The following is a 10,610-nucleotide window of genomic DNA, read 5'->3' on the forward strand; positions in this document are numbered from 1 at the left end:
TGTATGTAAAATACCCAAAATCATAGAAAACCTATATTATTATTCATAAACTTGATCCAACATCTCTGACGCATACTGACTCTCAAAATCCCGATCTTTTACAGCAAACAAATATCATCTTCCCCAAAAACCCGACCCAAAGCTTTTACCTTAATCATATAATAAGAATAGTAATAGTAATGGCGATAGAAGAGTAACAATAAGTGAAAGCACAAATCTCTTAATGCAAATCCAATAAATAATTCAAACAAATAGGAAGGACCCTGTGTTGAAGCGCACTCTTTCTGAAGTCTGAGCAGATGAAATTTACTCGGTCTTCTCCACAGGAACCTCTTCTGCTGGAGTGGTAGCCTCCTTTGCTGCAGCTGGTTCCTCTTCTGGAGCCTTAGCCTCTTCAACTGGAGCTTCGACGGCCTCTTCAACTGGGGCTTCGACGGCTTCAGTGGGAGTGGGGACCACTTCTGTTGGCTGTTCAACAGCTGGTTCCTCGGTAGCTGGCTTCTCTTCCGCTTCTGGGGCAGCCTCCACAGCTGGCTCCTCAGCTGCTGGCTCAGCTTCTGTTACTGTCTCTGCCTCGGCTTTGACTTCAGTTACTGGCTCGGCTTCAACAGCTGGCTCAGTTACATCAGTTGCAACCTCCTCCACAGCTGGAGCCTCTGTGGCAGCTGGTGCTGGTGCTTCAGGTTCAACAGCAGGGGCGGTGGCCTCCTCGACCTTGATCACCTCAGGAGTCTCTACTACTGGCAATGTTGTTGCAACCTGCAGGTCATATAAAATAGTCAGTAAACTTAATATGAGTAAATTCATCACTTCCAAGTGATCATATTAAGTAGTTCACTTGAGCTCTGTCAATCATGCTGACAAAGGCAGATCGTAAATGACTCGACATATATAGACAGCAAAAGGGAAGATGAACATAAGTTTTTATTTGATCCAAGTTAATTTAGGGTCCGAGGCATCTAGCATATGATCAGGTCATAAAATTAAGTCTGCTGTCAATGACCGACTCATTTAGCAGGATACGAGCATACACCGATGCTAAAGTGATAAGAACATTATATGAGTTACGAATTCACAAACTTAAAACAGATACATAGAAATCAAAGTTTACAAGAGATGTACCTCAGTGGCCATGGTGAAAGTAAATAGTAAGTGGAAAGTAAAAAAGAGAAAGAAATTGCAAGAAGCTTAAAGTGAGAAGGGAGTGTTGTATGAATGAGTTGATGAAATGCTGAAAGAAGAGAGGGACTATTTATACAAGAGCTAACATCACTGTGACTTTGTAAATCAGAGGTAATTAACAAAGTTGTCACTTTTGTAAAAGAATCTTTGTAAATCAGACACATGCTAATGGACAATTACTCTGTCTACTTGTTACTGTATTTTTCCCCTTACTGTCTAATTCAAGATGTTTTTAACTGCTTATCTTTTTTACCTATTTATATACAGTGGTGGAACGCGGGGGTTAGTAGAGTTTGTTGTCCCTCTCGACTTTGAAAATATACTAATGAGGTTTGTAACAATGACCTTCTTAACTTTTCGCCTGTATATGGTAATTACAGGTCTATTAGAGCATGTTCTTTTTGCCGAACTGAACTAAATCCATCAGTGACACATCACAGTTATTTATCAACGACACTTAAAATGGTTACGGGACATCAGAAAAACAAGTTCTTGAAGTAAAAGTATGTTTCGAGAATAACTGATAATTAAGTTAAACTAAAATTACCGGTGATTGTATTATAGTGAAACATGTCATCTGTATAGAATGTTTTGCATTAACTAATAATCTTCCTTTAGTAATTCTCTTTAAAGTGGGGTAGACATTGTTGGGTGTAGTTAAGGCAAAGATAATGGAAGGTCATCATACATGCATGTTCTTGTACACCACCTTTGTTATTGTTTAGTCTTTTTAACCTTGTACTATCAATTCAAAAGGTCTATAGATTTAAGCCATTACTGGTATAACAGGTTGGGATGCAGACTACTGCATTAATCCTGTACCATCTGGCATCTTATGACTTGATTTTAAATTTCTGATTGATCACAACTTTCCTCCACTAGTTACGATTAGGGAATCTTACTGAACTCGCTGTAAATATATTGTGTGACAAAAAGGCCGTCAAATAGCACGTTCAAAAGGTTATTAGAAACGGGAACTCAAACCCTTTACAGGCTAATTTGGTAGCTAAATGCCTACGTTCGAGTACCATGTACTACAAAAAATGAGTTTTCGATTACATGGGGCCTCAACGGTCTTTTGGAACCAGTCGGTTTGCTTTCGAATGAGTTCGGTTCTACTCGAGTTAAACGGTTTACCAAGCCGGTTTAGCATGTTCACCGCGATCACCACAGAATGCCTAATTAATTAATTACATTGAATTATTAACATAAACCTTTTGTCTGTAAAGTGAGGAAACAATCTTATAGTGAATATTCTTCATGAGCAAAAGGTAGGGTCTTGAATCTTGATAATAATCTAATAACTTTAGTAAGAAATCAAGAATACATTTAGACGATCACAAATTCTCCTTTAAGACGGAAGTTCCCATACTTACTAATCCACGTTTATAGATGGGGCAAACGTCTTGTTATCTCCTAGGCATTTTTCTTTTGTTTTATTTAAAGTATTCTCGTTTCAACCTTAAGACGGGTATACCCGTCTTAAGAAAGATTAGTTTACAGACAATAAGACCATTACAAAGATGAATGATAATAATAATAATAGAGGGTATGGGTCCTGCAGAGCCAAATGGCTTCCAGCTCAGCCAACATCAGAACTGATTTTCTGAGATTGATTCTATTCACCCTTGTGACCTTTTGTCTCCTTAAATCCTTGATTAATTACCAACCATCATTATTATCTTTGAGCTAAATCAATGGCCATAAAACATGCTTGCTAATTGCACTTTCTTTTGTGCCTACCTTTGGGAATCTACTTACTATTTGGTAGTCTACTTCCAATTGACATCATCATCTCCGTTTCTTTCTCTCCATCCGTCTTTTATGCTTCGGCTGAGGTTTTATTCAGGAAAAAATGAACGGTCTAAAATCGACTCGATGCTTAAATAGTGGCCAATGAAGATTCAATTTTGCTCTTTAAGTCTAAGCTCGTTTTTACCACATAAAAATCTACACTCGTCTCCATCATGGTTGTCTAACTTTTCGTGATTGAAAAGACTTATATGACAAATACAAACTTGAATATTGCACATTATATTGCGTATGTACCAAATTCTCAAAAAGTGTATCAATCTCGGTTATTATAATTACTATTTGTATTAAACAAAACAAGTTATTATAACTTTGTAAGTAATTTACGTGGTAAGACGGTTTTATAGTAAATTTTTAAATGACACAACTTCAATAACCAAAACAACATCCCATCCCAAGGAAGAATGAAAAAGGGTGAAGGGCATACATACACAGCTTAAAAGGAGATTCAAAAGAGAATGAGAACCCCATTTCTAATTCACTTGTTATTTCTTTAATCTGTCACAAATCCATCTGTAAAGATTTTGCATCAAAATGTTAAGGGCGGTGAATGATGGGCCCCACTCCCGCAGCCCTCCATCATATTACGACAAACACTTGCGTCAATACACATAAGCACCCCCTTGATTGATTGAAGCAACTTGAATAAAGTGTAACCTGCTGATTAGCCCTAATCCTGACACTTGACATGACCCCGCGCAGACTCCGACAATGTTATCAGCTTACGCAAGGTCTCTCTTAAGATGACAGCATCCAGTCTAAAATATATATATATATATATATTGGCGTAGTTTAAGACAGATATTGCCGTTTAAATAACACAGGCAAACGGGTTAGACAATCTCGCGTTAATCCTTTACTACTAACCAAGCCAAGGCATACTTATGGTAAATTATTAGCTCAAACGGTAACATAAGGAATTGTCAGTTAGCTGGTTTGTAACAATCTCAACAAACCAAGCAGTGTTGTACTCGGTGTTTGTTGACCTTGTCGACTGGTAGCAACACTGAAGAAAAAGCCTAAGGACTTGCTCCATCCTTTCAAGTAATTAACATACATTTGTTCATATTATGCGAGAAAGTTTGAACAATCAATTTAAAGAAGGGGGTGGAAATTCTGTATTCTTTCGCCTTCCATAAACTAATCAACCACATCAAAACAGAACACTATAACTCGAAATTACGACGTGTACTTGTACTTGAGATTAGTGTCGACTACAAAATACAGTCGAAAAATGGCTAAAGAACAAGACTCCGGATACAAAAAAGTTGTCCAGGTAAGATAATTTAAGAAAAAGTTACAGCGATCTAGATCTGGGTCATATAGGGTAGTATCAATCATTCAATTTCAAAACGATGTCCTGCAAAACTAGAGCAGATGTTGCTTTTAGTTTGGCGTAGATGGTTGGCCTTGCGCTGCCATGCTGCCTCCAAGTCTAGGCCGACTGGAATCCTTTTGAGGTATAAGGGAGCATGCTTTGAGTATTTGATCACTTGACAAGTTTCCTCAACACTGCTTCAGCTCGCTGCTCAAATTTTGGGAGTGCCCATTCATGCTGAACGATGTCGAGGTTGTCTTTCTCAGCACCCAAGTTCTGTTTTTTTTCCCAAGACAACAAAATACCATTATGTACATGTCCCTACTCCAAAACATGTTTTTACTGCTCATAATAATTCAGTGACCCAAAAATGCAAGGGAGGAATTAAAAAAACTAAATGAAGGTCTAGAGGAAAATCGAAACTGCTAGTTCCAACACGTCTAGTGAATAGCGATGATCTAACTTCTACAACTAGCGATTTAACAAGGCGCCATTGTGGTAAGTCTAATTCAACTGACTAGCCCAAGTGACCAGAATTGTAGAGAAAAGGCAAACACTACTTCCAGCACCAAGAAGACATTAAGTAGTGGACAAATCCAGAAAGAATCAACAGCAAAAAGATACGAAATCATGAAGCTGAAGCACATGATGGACCATGAACATCCCCATTATTGAAGATAATGTAGGCAGCCTGGGGAACAAAACTGAAATTCACAAAGTCCGGGATCAGGGATCCCGAGCAAATAATAACTCCACATATGACGCCAAAAATGCATGATGGACATAGTCATTGCAGCATTGTAGCAGAATACCAATTAGTGAATGATAGATCGGAGGGGGAGGGCATTGAGGGATTTGACCCTCTGCCTCTTAACTTGCAGTTGACACCTCAACTCATAATTAGTACAATAATCGTTACCAGAATATCCCCGGACTTGACATGTAACAGCTAGACATCCAGAAAAAAACAATCCCACCTTGAAAGTAAAATTAGTACATGCATGGACCATACTAGTAGTCTAGTACCATTCCTGGAGTCATACCTTTGATGGATCGAAACCAAATCCACCCATTTGCATCATGCGCTGTGTGTCATCCATAGCTGAATAAAACAGAACATTAGTTTCAGAAAAATCAATTATTTAAACCACAATTGTTAGTGGCACACTAGAAGCAATAGCATATTAACTGCATCAAACTGGAGACTGAGTACAAAAGTACCATTTTCCTCCCCGAGAATCAGGCTGAACAGTCCCCTTAGCCCAAACAAATTGAGGAAATACCTGTACGCAAACAAATTTATACAATAAGGGAATCAGCCTAACATAACAAATGTGCCACAACTGTTTGAGCCCTTATAAATAATAAATCCCTTTAAAATCTCAACAATTTAAGGTACCAATTATCAAATGGACTGCATACCATGATCGGCTACTGACATAACTCACATCGACAGTGCTCAAGTCGATACCATTCTGAAGCATTGCCCTAAATCTCTGAGTTAGAGGGAATGGTATCTTGGCTGAAATATAAAACACAGGTAAGTTTAATACATTGAGAGTAATATTACAAGTGATTGTTTAAAAGGAACTTGACTAGGATAAACAAAACTTCAAGCAAAAAAATTTATATAGCTAAAACATCAGTAAAGCTAAACAAAGGACTTTGACCCAATAATTGAGACTAACTGACCAAAAGAACTTAGCCAGAAGAAAGTAATAATTCATGCTAATGAAGTAGTTATCAACTTAACATAGGCAAATACTAGAATTTGAAAACGCAGTCTAGAGAAAACCGACAAATATACGATATAGGTTTTAAAAACAAGGGTAGCTAAGACTTATGCATCAGAAACTAAACCTGAGAGGAAAAAAAAGAATAAGAAGAATATCAGCTTTATCTAATACTCCGTACTCTGTATGTAAAGTAACAAGAAGAAATTTGACGAGGATAAAAAGAAAGGAACAAACCTGCCACAAATCCAGAAAAGAAGAAGTTCACGAAGGCAAAAGTGAGTGTCTGAAATCAGAAATAAGTATCAGCAACAACAAAAAAATTGACATCAATTCACTGAACATGCAGAAACATTACTTAAGGTGTAACTTTACCTGAGGTACAATCATTGATAAATTTTTCTTCATCATATCCATGGCCATGTTTGGATCAGAGAACATTTGAGCTTGAGGATTTTGACCTTGGCCTTTAGGAACATGCAAAAGCCCATTCTCCTGTACACAATTTTGTATTCAGCAGATTTGATTTTACTAAAAGGGATTAATAGAAAAAAAAAAAAAAACCAACGCAACTTATAGTGGCCTACCACCTCCCATGACAGCCTAAATATAAACAAAAATATAGAGAGGTGTGACAAATTTCAAACGGCACACAACCTGCCTAAGCACAGGCAGGAGGAGGGAGACAGCTAGATCAACTTAACCACAGAAAAAAGCCAGTTAGATATGGTCTCGATCCCTAACGTAATGTAAAAGAAGGCAGTTGATAAAGGAATTAACAAACAGAACAAATAAGCAAACATTCTTCAATGACAGATTATCCTACTGAAAAGTTATGAAGTAACAGTAAAACATGAGCCAAAAAAAAAATGTATTAAAGAAAAAATAGCTGCGTTTCAGAAAACACCATCCTATCCTCTTAGGCGCTTTTTACCTTTCAAAGTGAAATGCATAGAGGCTCACCCTAGGAGAGAGGCTAGACATGTTACGGTTTCAAGTACGTACTAAAAACAATCTGCATAATCTCCTCAAAGTATTCACCACTTATTTTAGACATTAATAGAAAGGGAACATGGTTTCAATGCCACCTTCATAATCCCATTCTATGGTATATGTCCACTTCATACAACTTCGCACCCCCAGGCCTAATGTTCAAGTGTTCAACACTGGACAGAGTTGACACACCTACAGGGTATGACATTTGGACACTTTATTCTAAATCAAAAATATGAGAATATTTCATAAAACTTACTCAAGTTCAACACTTGGACACGCGCTCGTATGTGTCATATCAACACTTTTAACCAAATCTAAGTAACATAGAATTCCGTATCAACACTTTTAACCAAATCTAAGTAACATAGAATTCCACTTACCATTAAAGGCGTTAATATGCGCAAAAGTCAAAACAATCCCCCTAATCTATGCTAAACTACAATTACTCCCAAATACAAAAACATTGATTTTGGTAGAAGAATAGAGAACCAATATAAATGTGAACACCCAAAAGAATTTGAATCTAACCTAACCTAATTTAAGTACTAACATTCATCAATGATCACTATTCACTCAACTGAACTTGCACCTACCACAGAGTAGGCACAGACTCATCGCTCTTGTATGTCTAGTCCTCCTACCTCAGTTGGCTATCAAGTTACATACAGCTGTTCAAGATCCTCACAAACAAACATCTTAATGACTATATCCCGCTTCTAAGCACAAAGCAATCAAACACAAAGAAGAGGTTTAAGGCAATCAATTTTTTTTCCTTCAGATCATACGAGCAATGAATATCCTATAATGAAATGAGCAAATGAGATTCTAGATCAAATTTGAGCACAAATTCCACATAGACAACTTCCACTCTTTTGTGCCCATGTTGTCCAGTTTAATACTTTAATGAGACCCATTAAAAAATTTATGTTCAATGAGAAAATTTCCATTAGCAACGCAAATACCAAATACTATAAGTCACCTCCTTGGTGTCCTTTAATTGATATCATACCTTATGTAAAACAAAGCAACGCAAATATCAGAATTCTTCTTCTATTTTTCATTAATCAGCACAAAGATGAAATATCCTCACTAATACACCAGATACCCACCAACCATAAAATGAGGCAAAGCAAAAAAACCATCTCAGGCATCCACAAAGACTTGTTGCAGGATCATTAAGCAACTGAAAGATGGATGAAATGTCTTCTCTCAGTTCGACTGAAAATTCAAGGTATTTGTGAAACTAACATGCTCACATTTTTTTTCTCTTTGGGGAATCCAGCAAAAAACAATTACAAACTTGATCTTACATCCACCTAACTTGATCAAATAACCTAATTGACAGTGTTACTAACCTATTACCTATTCAACGACCAACCAATAGCTACTCTTATATACAACATATAAGAATGCAAAGTAGCGCAAAAAAACTACGATGCAATTCGCACTGCGGTTAACTTTAAAAAGTACGCCTGGAGTGAGCTCAAAGCCAAGGCTAAGAGGGCACGAGTGAGTACAAGCTAAAACACCCCACAGATAAGGCGCAACTAACAAGGTACTCTACTGTGCAGTTTTTCATGTTCTTTTTTTAGTTATTCTACTATGCCCTACATTTTTGTAACAGTCCTTCAGATTTTCACTATTTGATATCACTCGAAGAACGTGACCCACATTCAAAATGACATGCTAGCCCTCTTTAACATGCCAAATAGTTAACGCCGTGTTTGTGAGGCACACACCTTCAGCTCGCGCCTTTTATAACTAAGGCGCAGCTAACGAGGTACTTTACTATGCAATTTCCATGTTCTTCTTCTTTAGTTATTCTTTTCTTTTGGTAACTTTGTATAACTCCTGTTTATGAGGCACACACCTTCCGCTCACCCCTTTTTATAGCTAAGGTGCCTCCTCTAAAATGTACACTGTAGCTTACTCAAAACACAAACTCCAGCAAAGCATATGCTCCCGCCTATTCATTAAAGATCTTTCTATTTAGTATTATGCTATCTTCAAGAGGCCACTTTACATAGTAACGTAAACATTTAAATACCATATCATAATCATCCATATTTTCCAACATTTGTGGTCAAAGCTTCGAACTTTCACCACAATAAAAATGAAATAAGATGATCATCATCAAGAGGAGGAAGTAGAATACAACCCCAAGTTTCGAGCTTTGGCCTAACTATCGATAGCAAGGGTGACCTACCACTAACACACAGCAACATAGAAACAGTGTCAAATAATCAAATACTCCCTCTCCATTCCAATGAATTAAGATACTATATCATAATTATTCATAGTTGCCAACATTTATGCGGTCAAAGTTTTGACCTTTCACCACAAGGCACAAAACACTGAAATAAGACGATCATCGTCAAGAGGAGGGAGTAGAATACTACCCAGGGTATGGAGCTTTGGCCTAACTATCAATGACAAGGGTGACCTAACACTACACACAATAACATAGACTCAGCTAGGCTAAGTGACATAGCAAATACGCTAATCATTCCAATGAATTATATACATTTTTAACTAAAACCCGACAAGTAAAGAGAGAAAAAACCTAAAAACCTCATTAGTATAATAAGCGCGACGAGCACGAAACGACTTAGGAGGGATGAAATTTGCATAAGTCCTCAAATTCCTAGCCCTGATGACCACCTGCCTGCAACCCACATCATAAAATAGAATTATAAACTAAACCCAGATCTGAAAATCTAATAATTACAAGAAATAATAAAAAGGGAATGAAAAAAGTACCCTTCTTTGAGGATTTTAGGATCAGGGGATTGGAAGGAAAGCATGAGCTTAGAGACGAAGTAACGAAGGATTCCTATCAAAACCATGACAACTGATAATGGGATTAATACCCAATCTCTAATTGCTGTATCAAGGACTAGATCTTCCGCCATTGTTATCGAGATGTGCTTTCTCTATCTCTCTCTGAGATTTTTGGGTTTTGATCGACTTAATTAGTGGTCAGTTTGGGGATTTAGGAGTCTGGATTTTGACCTTGTTAAACTACTGATGGGCGTCGTGGGAAATACAGACCTTAAACTACTCCCAAGTGCTTGCTTAGGCTTGTTCCTTGGACTTATTTTCACTTCAGTTTGTTCCTTGTTAATATGATTAAAGGTGTTGTTTGGCCGAGTTGACGTGAAACTGTTTTTACTTCTTAGAATGAGTTTTTTAATAAACTACTTTTTGAAAAAGTTGGAGTTGTTTGACCTAATATTTGTAAAAGTAGTTTCTTAAAAAATTGATATGTTTGGCGTACTCACACTTATCCTATTTTTTCATTTCGTTTTTTATTAACTATATTATTTATATGTAAAACGGTCTCACAAATTATACGTAAGACGGTCTCGCGATATAAGACTTCTATGGAGTATAAGTTTGGCCAAGCAGAGAAGAGAAAAAGTGGAGTTACAACAAGAATTGTAAAGACACAAATTCTTGTTTCAAACGGTCATTTTTCGTCTGAAATTTCAGAAGGGCATATGTGACCATTTTATGGTGAAATGTATCCACAATGATACAACCAGTGTTACAGCTTATGATAACTTGTT

At 37.1% G+C, this 10,610-nt stretch overlaps 2 protein-coding genes across 2 annotated transcripts; both read right to left on the reverse strand.

Moving 5' to 3' along the window:
* Positions 1–20: 20 nt before the first annotated feature.
* LOC141642502 (uncharacterized) lies at positions 21–1,224 on the reverse strand. The gene is made up of 2 exons (XM_074451338.1): positions 1,123–1,224; positions 21–759 (listed from the first exon to the last, which is right to left on the reverse strand). Exons 1-2 carry the CDS (start codon positions 1,132–1,134, stop codon positions 307–309), a joined length of 465 nt encoding a protein of 154 aa, XP_074307439.1. The 5' UTR covers positions 1,135–1,224; the 3' UTR covers positions 21–306.
* Positions 1,225–4,088: 2,864 nt separating this feature from the next.
* Positions 4,089–10,178, reverse strand: LOC141642503 (uncharacterized). Its single transcript, XM_074451339.1, has 8 exons — positions 9,802–10,178; positions 9,613–9,706; positions 6,421–6,540; positions 6,283–6,331; positions 5,735–5,834; positions 5,534–5,595; positions 5,356–5,414; positions 4,089–4,588 (listed from the first exon to the last, which is right to left on the reverse strand). Exons 1-8 carry the CDS (start codon positions 9,951–9,953, stop codon positions 4,484–4,486), a joined length of 741 nt encoding a protein of 246 aa, XP_074307440.1. The 5' UTR covers positions 9,954–10,178; the 3' UTR covers positions 4,089–4,483.
* Between the last annotated feature and the right edge of the window lie 432 nt (positions 10,179–10,610).

This window comes from Silene latifolia, chromosome 2, assembly GCF_048544455.1.
Source record: "Silene latifolia isolate original U9 population chromosome 2, ASM4854445v1, whole genome shotgun sequence".
Lineage (NCBI taxonomy): Eukaryota > Viridiplantae > Streptophyta > Magnoliopsida > Caryophyllales > Caryophyllaceae > Silene > Silene latifolia.

Excerpts from the sequence above, each read along its gene's own strand:
- LOC141642503 (XM_074451339.1), bottom strand. The coding sequence starts at position 9,953 with ATGGCGGAAGATCTAGTCCTTGATACAGCAATTAGAGATTGGGTATTA. Across the intron at positions 9,707-9,801 it reads CCTAAAATCCTCAAAGAAGG|GCAGGTGGTCATCAGGGCTA; the intron begins GTACTTTTTTCA and ends TGTGGGTTGCAG. Across the intron at positions 5,835-6,282 it reads CTTTTCTGGATTTGTGGCAG|CCAAGATACCATTCCCTCTA; the intron begins GTTTGTTCCTTT and ends TTTATATTTCAG.